The sequence below is a fragment of the Zalophus californianus genome, chromosome 4 (assembly GCF_009762305.2).
Source record: "Zalophus californianus isolate mZalCal1 chromosome 4, mZalCal1.pri.v2, whole genome shotgun sequence".
NCBI classification, from domain to species: domain Eukaryota; kingdom Metazoa; phylum Chordata; class Mammalia; order Carnivora; family Otariidae; genus Zalophus; species Zalophus californianus.
In genome coordinates this window covers 95,924,794-95,939,759 of record NC_045598.1, presented here as the reverse complement: position 1 = coordinate 95,939,759, position 14,966 = coordinate 95,924,794, and the positions used below count along the sequence as shown (strand labels likewise).

At 43.0% G+C, this 14,966-nt stretch overlaps 1 protein-coding gene across 1 annotated transcript; it reads left to right on the top strand.

The window, feature by feature from the left end:
* Positions 1 to 608: 608 nt before the first annotated feature.
* BCL2L15 (BCL2 like 15) lies at positions 609 to 7,242 on the top strand. The gene is given in 8 exon segments (XM_035727140.1): positions 609 to 1,100; positions 1,638 to 1,790; positions 2,110 to 2,118; positions 2,121 to 2,150; positions 2,153 to 2,173; positions 2,176 to 2,228; positions 5,012 to 5,236; positions 5,834 to 7,242. Coding segments are annotated over 7 exon segments (501 nt in total). The 5' UTR covers positions 609 to 1,090; the 3' UTR covers positions 5,834 to 7,242.
* Positions 7,243 to 14,966: the final 7,724 nt, after the last annotated feature.

Below are 14,966 nucleotides of genomic sequence, written 5' to 3'. Positions count from 1 at the left end.
CAGCCGTGAAACGAATTACTGTGGGAAAAGGTTTATTATTTGAGGTAGGACGTACTTGGTTTTAAATTTCTATTCTGCCACTTACGGATGTCATTTACCTTGGGTAAGATATTTAACACCAATTGGATGGTATCTTATAAACCTTTTGTTTGTTTTCGTATGCTATTTGGGGAGTATGTCATAATTTGATGGAATCCTTAAATTTTCAGTAACTGGCTCTAGTGTGAAAGGAGGTGGCTCAGAATTATCTCAGAAGGACCTTCTTACATTAGAGGTCTGAAGCTTACTCAGCAGAAACTGAAGTTTCAGCCCTAGTGATAGATGACAAATGAAAACGGCCCTTTACGTAATTTGTTTCTCATCCAAAAGCAATTTATGATCTATTTAGAGTAGAATAGAAAACAGAAGATTTGTTCTCTTTATTTTGCAAGTAGAACTTTCGTTCTGAACAACTGACTTACTGCTTATGCCTGAATCTCTTATCAGCTCGCCAGGTCAGAATACTCTGGAAGACCTGATAGTTTGAGTGCTGACACCCAAATCCAAAATCTAAGTGTGGCTACATTAAGAAGGTGGCCACGGTGGGTAAGTGTCCAATCATGAGATCTCGTGAAAACAGTGATGGTGTCTAACCCCTGTCAGGAGAATCCTACTTTATTCTGTTGGAGAGTGACTCGCAGATCCCTGTCATCCTGGTCCTCAGGCCTTGGGCTAATAGGAAAGACGTTTAACACTACATGTCAGAAACTGCTGGATCATCCCACACAACATTATCTTATCTGATCCTCATATAATTTCCCTGTGAAGTACTTTGTGCTGTCCCCATTCCGAATTCCTCAAACACCCAACTTTGCCCCCCCCACCCCCCCCACCCCCAGTCAGCTTCTCTAGCTCCTGTTCCCACCTGGGATGCTTTTATCTCTCCTCTTTGCCTTAGAGTCTCGCTCGCGCTTCAGAGCTCGTCTAAGATGTTACAACCTCAAGGAAGCCTTCCTAACCCCCTAGCTCTGATTCTCCACTGCACACTGTGGTCACACTGTCTCAATAAGCACAAGAAATTCTGGGATTGGTCACATAATACCTGCTGTGCATGCTGAAACGTAAGCTCCATGAGGACAGAAGCTGTGTCTGTCATTTTCCTGTGCTATTTGTAGTGCCAGGCATCGTTCCTTACCCACAAACAGTACCTAAAACGTCGGACTGTGGCACACAAATGCCATCTATCAGGAATTGAATGCTTGTCTATTGTAACTTCAGAACCTTCTTGAAGTTACACCAGACACAGAACCCTAACAGGAAGTATTTCTAAATGAAGTTGCCCAAGAAACTCTTCCTCAACTCTATTTCAGTTATAAATTGGCTAAAAATAAAAGTTATTCATTAATCTTATGTACCGGCTAGGGTGTGGTTCTGAGAAAAGGAACTAAGAGTCTTCAAAAGTCTTCCCAGTCTGTGTAGGTGAGCTCTTCAGAGAAGTCCCATGTTTCTGACAGCTAGTTTTGAAAAAAATTGGTGGGACAGGCTCTAGGACTACATGTCCCACTAGGAAACTTTACAAAGTACAAATGTAGATGTATCTGGTTTACCAGTATTTCTGACTTCCTGCTGAACTGAAAACTGCTTGTTTTGTGGAAAAGCAAAAACTCTGCAGCAAGCATTGAAAATGAAGAGGCCCCGGACTTTTGAGGAGCAAACGGAATGCATCGTGGACACTTTACTTACAGACTTCTTAGGCACCACAGTGCAGGTTGCTAACCGGGACCTACATTATGGAGATGAACCAGATTCAGGTAAGGCTCCTGGCCCGAGGTGGTGATTGTAGGTCAATAAGAGTATCTGAGTATGCTTTCTTATTTCCTCTTAAGTTTCAAAAGGCAAACTAAGCTTTCAGCAATACCTGAAAATCAGTAGTTTCCCTGGAAGGGAAAGATATTCTCAGTGAAGGGAGATCTTCTGACTATGGGGTTGACAGAATAATGAAGGTGTTCTTGGAGAAAATGATGCCAAAATTGTTTAAAGTCTAGAGAACGTTCTCCAATGCCCAGATTCCTGGGACTGGCCGTTCTTTCAAGTTCTGTAACAAATGTGAATGTGTTCCCTCCATCTTAGGAGAGTCTTGCTCTTTGACGTGGCCATCATTGCTGGCCGCCTTAGATGTTGGGTGACCAGTTCAATGAGAATTGGAAGCTTCTGCCAAAAATGTCATTGCAGAAACCATTCAGGGACAGGTAAAGTTGCTGCTCTTTTTCTATTCCAGTTGCTCTTTTCTTACCACTCTTATATGGCTATAACTAAAAATGTCCTGCGAAAGATTTGGGGGCTTATGTTCATCCAAGGAGACACAGCAATAATTCTCCGATTGCTAATTCTTCAGGACTTAATCAAAGGCCCAAGTGGTATTGAGAGGTACTGGCAAGGGCTGGTCAACCTTCAGATTGTTCCATTTGTTTTTCAGCAGAGCTGTGCTTACGTGACGTAGAGGCACATCTGCAGCACTTTGTTCTTGGTAAAGCACTTTATTCTTTTGTGTACCTTTTTAACATTGATTTGGCTGGGAGTGGGGCATCTTCCCCTCACACCCCCCCCCAAGGTCCAGCGATGAAATTATGTACCAGAAAGGCAGGAGTCCCACAAGTATGCTGCAATGAGGGATAAGTACTTACAACAGCCATCTAGGGCATAGCGGCTTTTCATCAGAATGTTGATTACTGGCAGTGGCACTTGATTCTGCCTTGGATGTAAAGACCATAGGCGACATTCTAGAAGATGTTGCTGATTAATATCGATAATGGCAGGTAATATGAACACATCACTTAACAGGTGCCAAACAGTATTACAGATACTTTGCACTTATTATCTCATTTAAACCTTCCACCACTCCCTGGCGTATTATAGGAACTGTTATTCACAGGGCAACCTCTCATTCCTGTGTATGGAATGCTGTGAGAGCAAACATCTAACCTCTTTGTTCACTGCAGTATTCACACAACCCAGACTAGTACCTCCTATACGGGAGACCCTCCATAAATATTTTCTGACTCAATATCCATTTAAGCAGATAGGGAAACTGAGGAAGAGGGAAACAAGAATTAGGTTAGATTACTCAGTTAGGATTTGAACCCAGACTGATTCCAGAACCACACTCTTCACCATTATGCTTTATTCTTCTTACCACATATAGCTTGGATGGTGCACCTATTCAGGCAGAACTGGACTTATTATTCCTAATATAGCTTGCACTGAAACTTTCCTAGGTAGCTGAGAGCTGAATTTACTTTTGTTTTTTAATTAAAAATAAAGTTTTTGGAACTCCCAAATTCATAGGAAAGTTGCACATAATTAATTGTACAAAGAATTTCCCTCTGAATCATCTGAGAGTAGGTAGCTGATAAGATGTTCCATCATCCCTAATACTTTCACATTTCCTTCAAACAAGGCCATTCTTTTATATAACCACATCAAAACTAGGAAATCAGCACTGACACATTATCATCTTGTCCCCAGATCCCGTTGAAGTTTTGCCACTTGTCTCAATGATGTCACATACAACAAAAAGATCCAGGCCAGAATCAGATCCCTGCATTTAGTTGTCATGTCTCTTTAGTCTCCTTCAACCTGGAATTGTTCCTCAGTCTTTCCTTGACTTTTTTGACCTTGACGCTCAAAGATTATGGGTCAGTTATTTTGTAGCATGTCCCTTAAGCTTGGGTTGTTCCATGTTTCCTCATGAGTGGATTCAGGGTATGTACTTTTGGTAGGAAGGATTGCTGTGTTCTCATTGCACCTATTAAGTGGCACAAATTTTAATTTGTCACATTACTGATGTTAACTTCAATCACTTAGGATGGTGTCTGCAAGTCTTCTCCACTGTAGTTAATATCTGTGGTTAACATAAATAAGTGTTGTGGGGGGGGTACTTTGAAACCATGTAAATATCCCATATCCCATCAACATTTCAATCTATTCATTTATTTTTTATAGCAACATGGACTCATGAATTCCTACTTTTTTCAAGGGTTATAATCTGTTACTATCATTATTATTTGGATGCTCAAATTGTCCCAGTTTTGACCAGTGGGAGTCCTCTCCATCTGGACTGTGTCATTTTAGCATGTCCCTGTCATTCTGTGAGTACTTCCTTAATTTCTGACAGATCTCTTGTATTTTCCAAGCCCCAGCCTGAAATCAGCCATTCTCCAGAGAGCTCTGGTGTCTTTCAGTGGAGAATGATATTTGGAAACCAAGATCTGGGTACACATGTGGATGCCCTCCTCAGCTTGTTTGGGTTCTTTAAAAATTTTTTTTAAAGATTTTATTTATTTGACAGAGAGAGAGACAGCCGGAGAGGGAACCCACAAGCAGGGGGAGTGGGAGAGGGAGAAGCAGGCTTCCCTCTGAGCAGGGAGCCCCATGAGGGGCTCAATCCCAGGACCCTGGGATCATGACCTGAGCGGAAGGCAGATGCTTAATGACTGAGCCACCCAGGCGAGCCCCAGCTTGCTTGGGTTCTGACAACCTGCTCTGACTACCATGGGTCCCCCCTACACTACACCCCAGTAGATCTTGCTTGGCCCCACCTAATGACTTCTAGATCAATTTTGGGGGGAAGGAAAGAGGAAGAGGAAAAACAGATCTTTTTTTTTTTTTTTTACTTTAGAATTTCCCAGACTTCAGTCATTCAAGTAATACCTCTACAACTTGACCAGCTGTACCATCACATACTTCATATTTTTCTTTCAATCATTTTGTTTTTCTTTCAACCCTTGTGCTCATCCTAAGTAATAATATCTGAACTCATGGGTTTGATGGGCTACTTATGTTTTTCTCTATACCCATTACAGTAAATAACAAAGTAATAAAACTTGTCCATCTACTCCTTAAGATTACTCCAGATACAACCAGTGGTGCATTTGCCATTCTCTAGGAAACTCTTGCTTTACTGGACTCCTGCACCTGCAGCCTCCTGTACCTTTTTATCGATACCTCACTGATTTCCTGTGTCTCTCCCCAGGCAGGCGCTGTACTGCGGGACACAGTGAAATCTCTCAGCCAGGCCTGGTGTGCTCAGGATTCCAGCTTAGTTTACGAAAGAGCCTTTCTGGCAGTGTCAGTGAAGCTTCTTGAATATGTGGCCCGCATGGCTCCCAAAATGGCAAGACAGGTGGCTGTCCCCATGACAAACATGATCAATGGGAACAGTGCCATCCGGGAGTTTGTCCAGGGCCAGGGAGGGTGAGTATGTTGGGGCCCCTGGCTTTGATAGGCATTTGCATTGCTTTTGTACTAATACCTGGCACTCCCAATTCCCGATTCTTTCTGTAAGTTGGAAACCGAGTAGAAAAACAGGTTTTCCTACTTTGCTGAAAATGGCAATTTGGGTCCCCCCCCCCCACTCCCATGGGAAGGGGAGCGGTCAGAAGCTCGGGGCTATGGGTGTTGGACTCCAGAGACATTTTGCCTAAAATTTTAGTTGACTACTAACAGTGTAGAGCTAAATCCCACTGCCTATATATAACGGCCTATTAAGTGTGCTGGTGATAGAGTACTAGTCTCAGCCTGGCTTCAGAAATTCAGAATCATACCCCTGTTGTCTAACAAAAAACAGTGTCATCTGCTGCAGCAATAACTCTAGGAGGCATTCTAAGCCCATATCTTAGTAATCATTAGAACATCTGCTCTCACTGAGCATTCCTCTTCATTTCCAGCAGCAGCAGAAGCTTCAGTAAAGAGCTGCATTCCCTGGAGGTATCTGTAGATTATTTGTGCTTTCTTTAGGAAGCTCCCTTTAGGAAGACAATCCCTTTGACTCTAGGATATTCATTGTCCTTCCTAGGAAAATCTGGAGAGCTGAAGAAGAGGCGGCGTTGTTTCCCAGCCTGAACATCACTGCCACTTTGATCGGGTGATTGATTGATTGCTGGCCATTGACACAGACAACCAAATCCAAAGCTACTTTCTTTTGGACACAACTGGACTTAGCTGAATAATTTCTTTTCCACTGATGGCTAAAGTTGGGAGCAGCCCTCGGAGGTCTACAGAGATTTTGTACTTTCCGTCTTTATGAGAGTTTGAAGGAGGTTCCATTTAAGCAAAGACCTCCAGATACAAACTAATGGCTTGTTAGGAGTGGAATTTCCAGGCAACAGAGCAAGCCTTCGCTGGACGTATTTTGGGAAAGGGAGCACATAGTAAACTATTCAGATTTAGCCCTGTCCCTTGCTAAGGATCTTGTCTACTCACTCTACAGTCTAAAGGACTTCAAGGGAGATCTTTGTTGGACTCTTGTTATTTTAAGTTGAGGATTTTCTTTTAAATTCCTATCCTAAGTTTTGTGTTAATTTCACCAAAGCAGAATTATTTTATGCATTTTTAGGCCGAAAGCAAAAAAAAAAAAAAAAATGGCAGTTTCTTCATCTGCCCTGCTACTAGAAAGGCCAACAAAAGATAAAACAGTGCATTTTACTGCCACAGGATGCAGGAAGTGCTGGCCCGCATCTAGGAGAGTGGGGCCATCCCACCTTAGATGAAACTAGCTGCGTACCACAGTGTTTTTCAAACCAAAAAGTGGTTTACATACCACTTGTGGACCTTATAAGTTGCTGATTTCCGGGCCCCATCCCTAGAGATTCTGATTCTGTCGGGGGAGGCTGGGGCCTAGCATCCTACCTTTTTAACCAGTTCCACAGGGGGTTCTTGTGCCCATAGAGAACTTGAGAACCCTCACATTAGAGCAGGGCTTGGCCAAATCGTGTCTGCTGCTTTTTTTTGTCGATGGGTTTATTGGCATGCGGCTGCACTCACCGGCCCCCCATCTTGTCCATGCCTGTATGAGCACTGCAAGGGCAGAGTTGAGGAGCCACAGCAGACACCTAATGGCCTATAAAGTATATTTACTATTTGGCCTTTACAGAAAAGCATGCAGACCCCTGCTTTAAAGCTAAATGAATGTTTCTCTCTGAATAATTTAAATTCTGTTGCAATCCTGATCATTTGTGCCAAACACAGCGGTACGTAGGATAACTCTATTCTTTTTTTAGAATTTAGTCTGAGAGTGTTTGTTAGTTCCTGCATAGTCCACACTTTCTCTGGGACTTTGGCAAATCAGAAAGCTCTGGGACGGGTGCCTGGGTGGCTCAGTTGGTTGAGCGACTGCCTTCGGCTCAGGTCATGATCCTGGAGTCCCGGGATCGAGTCCCGCATCGGGCTCCCTGCTCGGCGGGGGGTCTGCTTCTCCCTCTGACCCTCCTCCCTCTCGTGCTCTCTATCTCTCATTCTCTCTCTATCTCTCATTCTCTCTCTCTCAAATAAATAAATAAAATCTTAAAAAAAAAAAAAAAGACAGCTCTGGGACGCCTGGGTGGTCAGTCAGTAGAGGGTATACATTTCCCTGGCCCCTACCATAAGTGACTGGAAGTAAAGCCTATGGTATCTATGGCATGTGTATCTTGTAATAATCCTTCATAATCTCATAGATTAGTAGGCGCTCATCAAGCAGAGACTCTTACATTCATAAGCCCCAAGGCTAGACTACTTACCTGACTGTCAAGAAGAAAAGCATTGCTATATCTATTTTTGAAGAGAGGCCTTAATGGTTTGGTTACAGTTTGGCTCAAGTGTAACCACATCCCCTCCCTTCAGCCAGCCAGCTATCTGTTTCCCCTAAATGCATAGAAGTAAAGATGTAGCGCTGCTACTATATTTTCACTTTTTAAGTTATGGTATTTCCTCTATTCATGGATAAATCACAATAGTTTAGTAATCCCAAATGAGATTTCATGTTTCTCTTAGGTAGGAATTAGCTTTATTTGCTACCAAGTTTGAACAATGTATTCCTTTGTCTCTTACATTACTGTAAATTCAGCATGGTGGATTTTGTGGTATTTTACTTCTTGGGTGAAATCACTATTTTCACTTTGACCAATGCTGTTTTGTTTGTGAAATAAAATTATGTCCATGTATTTGAACTAATTCTCAGTAAGTGCCATCTCAATTGAATGATGGAGAAACAGATTGGTGGTTTCCAGGGGCAGGGGATGGGAGGTGGGGGAAATAGGTGAAGGTGGGCAAAGAGTATAACCTTCCAGTTATAAGATGAAAAAGTCCTGGGGATGTAATATACAGCATGGTGACTATAGGTAACAATATCGTATCATATATTGAAAAGTGTTTGCTAAAAGTAGATTTTTAAAGTTCTCACCACACACACACACACACACACACAAAACCACATTATTTTTTTATTTATGTATTTTTTAAGATTTTATTTTTTCTAAATAATCTCTACACCCAACATGGGGGTTGAACTCACAACCCTGAGATCAAGAGTCACATGTTCCACCAACTGAGCAGGCCAGGCGCCCCAAAACACATTTTTTAGCTAGGCGAGGTGATAGATGTGTAACTAACCTTACTGTGGTAATCATTTTGAAATATACACATATAGCAAATCATTACATTGTATGCCTTAAACTTATACAAAGTTATATGTCTGTTATAGCTCAATAAGCTGACAAAGTAAATAATAAATGTCAGAGGCCAGCAGCCTCCTCTTTGTCTTTTCTTTTTCCATTTAGCTAGAGAAGCTGCCTGTTTTATCCGATACTGCCAATGAAACATCAGAATATGAATCTGGCTCCAAGTATACGGCAGTGTCTTGAGATTGAGGATATGGTGCCCCTGGGGGTTATGCTAAGTAAATGGGAAAAACAGCTCTGGCTTGTGTTTGTTGCTAGGCCACCCTTTCCTAGGAGAGCTGGAGTGCTGGGGTTGCGGAAGGAAGACACGGGTAGCCCAGAGATTAAGAATACCTTCAGATCGTCTGATTTTAACAATTTGGTTTCACCATAGGCTAATCATGTGACACTGGGCCAGTAATCCAATTCCTTTGTGCCTTAGTTTCCACGTCTTAAAATAGAGATGATTTGGTTACTAATTCGTGGGATTGTGGCGAAGGAGAAATGAAACAACACACTGTTTAAAGGGTTTAGCCCAGTTTCTGGAATATTTTAAGCCCTGCACCATTAACAGTTCGGGACTGCTGTGATTCGGTGTTCATACAGTTCTACCTTGACTTTTTTCTCTCCACTGACACCGTCTCTCACAAAGGCAAGCCAACCTTCTGGCTCTACCTCTCTCCTCCATGTGGGTGATTCCCAAGTCTGGCTTATCTCCCTTCTTCCTAAATCCACATCCACAAGCTCTAATTCTTCATTTCCATGTACCGTTCTTATTCCTGTACTTTCCCAGACTGCCATCCAGCTAGCTCAAAACCTTAGTCATTCCTCCCTGTTCCCTCGTTCCAGTCTTGCACACACACAGTTAGTCTTTCTCATCTATTCCTCTTGTCCCAATTCTCTGCCTGGACTTTTGGTAAAGCCTCTCAGTCAGGCTGTTAATTGATCATCCTGTTCCAGGCTTGCCCCATTCCAGTCCATCCGATATACTGCCACCAGATTGACCAAAGCTGTGGTTTCCTTGGCTATTCTTGATTCCTTTCTGGGTATGGCATAATTCATTTTGAAATTTTACATACTACTGAAGGAGATGATGAGACTTTCAAAAAATTTATCAGAAGGGGCCATTTCTTTAAAAAAAAAATATCGAGAAACATTGCTTTGCCTGCCATTCTTTTAAGATTTTCCAGTGGAACTTTTGAAGGTGATCAGATATGTTCCTTATCTTGATTGTGGTGATGGTTTCATGGCTGTGTACACATTTCAAACTTATCAAACCACGCACTTTGAAGTATGCAGGTTATTGTATGTCAATAGTATCTCAATAAAGTTGTTATTAAAAAAAACAAAAACCTTTACTGGTTTTCCACTGCCCATCAAATAAAGCCTGACTTTTCAGCCTGGTATTCAAATTCCCCCAAGGGTCCGTCTCCAACTACCCTTTCTAGCCTTATCAATCAGGACTCTACAGAACCAAGGGTGCAGTCAGACTGAGCCACTCACTAAACCACCCAACTCCTACTGTTCTCTTTCTCTTTCATATCGCTTCTCCTCAGGCTCTTTGACATATTCAAGGCCTAACTTAAATGCCGCTTCCTCCAGGAAGGCTATCCAGATAACCCAGGCACAAAGTGATCTTTGCCTTCTCAAAATTTTGTGCGCATAACGTTTACGGCCTTACCACGAATGGCCTTAAACTATAGTTATCTGTGGGGGCGCCCGGGTGGCTCAGTCGTTAGGCATCTGCCTTCGGCTCAGGTCGTGATCCCAGGGTCCTGGGATCGAGTCCCGCATCAGGCTCTCTGCTCCGCGGGAAGCCTGCTTCTCCCTCTCCCACTCCCCCGGCTTGTGTTCCCTCTCTCGCTGTGTCTCTCGCTGTCAAATAAATAAATAAAATCTTTAAAAAAATTATAGTTATTTGTGTACTTACCTTCCTTACGGGTATATAAAAGATCCTTGAATGAAGACAATTTGTTGCACACATCTGTAGCGCCCCTCGTCCCCATTCTCTTGCATGTATATGGATCTCGTAAGTATTCATTAAATGAATAAACAAACAGACTCAATACTGAATAAACAATCAGAAGAAAGATAAGACTCCAAGCAAGTTTGATTATATTTTGAACAAGATGCCAAGCCCCACCAAGAGTTAAAAAAAAAGAAAGGTAAATTGTGTCAATTGGAAATTATCAGTTGACTTTTGCTCCCTGAGGATTGTGTTTCTGAAACCGAAGGTGGAGCATAATTCCTTGTGGAATGTGGGGTGCTGACTACGAAGTTCACAGCAGGTGAACTGAAGAGCTTGATGAGGTCTCAGAATACTGTAGTGACCAGAAGGAATCGTGACCAGAAGCTGGGGAGGGGACTTTCCTGCTGTGGGTGATGTAAAAACACCAGCAAAGCAACAAGCTTCGTTAGAGGCGTTTTATAAGCCTCTTTTGTGTCCTTTTAGAGAAGGGGAACTGGGTCTATTCTGAAGAGGAAGGAGGTCATTCCCGCCCCCAGGCCATGGCGACACTGCAGGATTGGACTCTGCGTCCCATTCCTTCCATAACAATGGCTCCACTGCTGGGCAGCAGCCCTCAGGCAAATGCTCTTTGCCAGGTTCCTGGACGTCCCTGTAGGGAAGGCCCATCTGTTCCTGGCACAGTGAAAGTGCCCGGCAGGAGAGCCGGAGTCATTGCTGTAGCGAGTAAACAAGTCGGGGTAGATCTCTCACCAGCACCCAAGCACATTATGTAGCGTCCTTTATTACGATAGGCTTATTTCAGGCGTGCTTAAGACCATGGTAAGCACTGTGGGTTACCCAGATGCGTATAGAAGACATTAGCATTGCCTTTGATAAACTTAAAACTCCAGGGGGCCGTTTATGTGTTTTCTTTTGAATAAACTCTTTTAAACTCATGGGAGACAAGGAACACGTGAAGAAACAAAGAAAACTTCTGTGGCTGAATATAAAGACTTCATTCCGAGAAGAGGCAGACTAAGAGAAGTTCATTGGTGAGACGGCGTCAGGGGCAGGATTGTTGAAGAAAAGAGTGACCAGGCTTTACAGCTCTATTTTCGTCTTGACGAAAATTAGGGGAAAGGTGAGAAGTAGCAAAAGAGGTGGCAGTAGCAAGTGCAAGGCCTGTGGGTGATGTGGCTAGGTAGTTTGGGTGGGGACACATGGGGAGGGGCTTGGTGGCAGGCGGAGGAATCTGGGCGTGTTCCTGTAGACCATTGGTAACTACTTTTGGGTCTTGAGCATTAAAGTGGAGTTTTATGAACATTCATCTAGCCTTGGTTCCTAGGAGATGCTAGCACGGATTAGAACTAAGAGCCCATTGCTGCAGCAATCCACGTGTGCAAAAGGGCATGGTGGTCAGCATGGGAATGGAAAAGGCTGCTTGAATCTACAGGACATTGAGGAGAAAGGACAGGCTGGCCTTGGTGACCCAGGGGATGCTCTCACAAAGAACCAAGGGTCCCGCAGATAACGCCTAGAGCCCCTATCAAATCAATGACCCTGGGAGATAGAGAAAGGCAGGCATAGTGAAACTGAAGCGAAGATTGGTCAGTGGCTTCCCCAGGGTAGAGCATGCCTCCTCAGAGAGAGAGAAGGATGTGCTGAGAAACCTGAGTGTATTTCCCATTAGCTAATAATCAATGTCCTAATAATCTTCCCTGATACTCCCTTCGGTTGAAGTTTTTTTGTTTGTTTTTAAAGATTTTATTTATTTAATTGACAGAGAGAGAGGGAGGGAGAGAGAGAGAGAGGGAACACAAGCGGGAGAGGGAGAAGCAGGCTCCCCGCCAAGCGGGAAGCCCGATGCGGGGCTCGATCCCAGGACCCTGGGATCATGACCTGAGCTGAAGGCAGACGCTTAACCGACTGAGCCACCCAGGCGCCCCCGGTTGAAGCTTTTTTTGGTCATCTAATTCCAACCTCCGTGACACTGATGTTTCCCTTTACACTGGCACACTTGCCTCTTGCTGGTGCAGGTGACCATGTGACGGGTCCTCCTCTCTGCTGTCCTTGTCCTTCAGAACACACAGCAGAGCCCCAGGAAGCGGCAGGGAGATGGTCCTTCCTTCCTCTTCTTCAGGTGCTCATTCACTTTTACTTTCCACTAGAACTCAGCCCTGAGGGTTCTGACCGAGCGCTCATGGAATTGTCGTGTTCACTCAGGGTGTGAGCCAGACTGGTTTCAATGTTTCATCACAAATTCATAAATTCTTTCAGGTACTTGCCAGTCTCTGCTGTATAACATAGTCTCCCCTCCCCGGCTCTTGATCTTCCCACAAGATATAAATGAGTCATCAGAATCTTTATCAAAAAGCACAATGCTCTTATTGTCTGTAGACACCTGTAAGTATCCATAGAAGGAAGTGTGAAAAATTAAGTAGCAGCTTAGATTTGTTAAAAATAAAACTGAAGTTTTTTGTTTTCTCCTTCAGTTTTGTTTTTTGCTCGCTTGAGTGGTCTACTCAGGAAATGGTCTTTCAGCTAGTGGGTTTTTGAGGTTTGGTTATTTCACGATGTTTCTGTCTCTTTTGGTTTTAGAATGGAACAGACTCCTAAGAATTGCTGTTTGCTTTAAAAAAAAAATCTGCAGTTGTGCTAAGACACTATTTTTAGATTCTTGTATTGGGGTAAAAGGACTACAGAGGGCATCTCAGCGAGTTTCTCTTTACCTCATAATCTGTCTCTGTCTTAGCTCTCCCTAAGAAGAGACTGAAGTTAAAGATTGTTTTGAAATATGAGCTTGAGAAAAAGAGCTTTAAATCTTATTTGATTAGGTCTCTTTTTGTTTATTAATTAATAAAGTTCTGGTTTGGTTGGAAGTGATTACATTCTAAGGGGACATGGAGTTTATGAAACTCTCTCTCTTGTTAAAATACAGAAAATCATTTTCCTTTTCGGTTTACGCTTTGCTACTCTGCAAACGAGCAAGTTAGTTTGGAATGTTTTTATTTTAATTAGTAATTACATCTATGTCTTAGTCTTGAGATGCTTTATTAACTGGTTAAGGGTTCTTTTCACTATATTCTGGCTTGTTCGCTACTGCATCCCCAGCCCTAACATAGTGCTTAGCATTTAGTTGGTACTCAATACATTTGTTTAACAAATTGATGGATCTTTATGTCTTTTTTTCTAACTTAAAAAAAGGGCATAAGACTTTTAAAAAGCACCCTCGATCCCAGCACTTACACAACTGATCCTTTTCTGCATCACTTAGTCTTCATCTAACCTTGTACATACTTTTACAGGGTTTGAGCTATTGTGAACTTTAGATTTTGTGCTTTTAAAGGCTTCCCCCCATATTTTATATGCCTTAAAATAGCCAAATTAAACATTGCATTAGCGCAACAAAAAAATTCCCCTTTAATGCTAGATGGGGTTAATTGGAGAAATCCTATCCCATTCTCAACAAATATTGTTGAAGAACTCTGCTTCATTTTAATTTATTGTGTGGCTCGGGATTGAAATTCTTTGTTGGCTTCACCTGCCTATAAGCAGAATCCCTCAAAGACCATTCCTTTCCTGTTGTGAGGTTCAATAGAGTGGAGGCAGCTTCATAGTGTTTGGAGTCATGATTTCCTAAAGGGACTTTGAATAATGCAAAACAGAAAGGATTGCTAATATCTTAAATAGAGGAAGCTCTAATGGCACATTTCCCAGTTTTCTTCAGGATTATTTCAGACTAATTTTGTTAACAATTATTTATGGAATTTCTGTCCTCAAGCAGAGATGATATGCTGCCTTGGGGCTGCACTCACTCTGGATGAGACAGTCTTAAGTAGGTTTGTACCCACTGAGGAGAGGATTTATTCAAGCTGAGATGTGGAAGCTTTTTCTAGAACAGCCGGCCTGTCAAACAGGGCCAAAATGCCACATGCACAGCATGGCTTCCTGAAGCAATGGCTTTTTCCAAGGCACCAGTTGGGAGAGTAGAAATGTCTTCTCTAGACACGGTTCATGCTTTGCTCCCTGAAAGTTATGCTGTTGCCAGCAAGGTGGTTGATGTTACTCTTTTTCTGTTCCTTATAGTTAACTAGTATTGCATACAGGGGACGTTGTGCCAGCTTCCTGGTCAGGTGCTCCTCATGGGGGCCACTGTGCTCCTGGATCCCATATAGACCAATACTCAGTCCTGAAATCGACAACACTTCCCTTAACCGAGGTCGGCACTTCCCCAGCCCTGGGAGAGACACAGACTGTCAGAAGCAGCTGACTTTGCTTCATCCGAAGGAGAGTTTGAGGTCTATATGGCAGACTTAAAACTTCTGAATAAAAATGCCTTCTCTGATGAACAGAAATTTGCCACCGATCACATGGACAAGACACTTTTGGGGAGAATAGTACAGGCAGATAGATGTCTTAACCCCAAACAGTGAAGTTTGGAGCCCCCCTCTCTGACTCTAACTGAACTTGGCTGAGAAGGTGTCAACAGGGCCTTTGTGTTCACTGAGGCAATGGGGAGAGGCAGACCCCATCCATGAGACCTGGCATTCTGCCTTTTCCCTAGG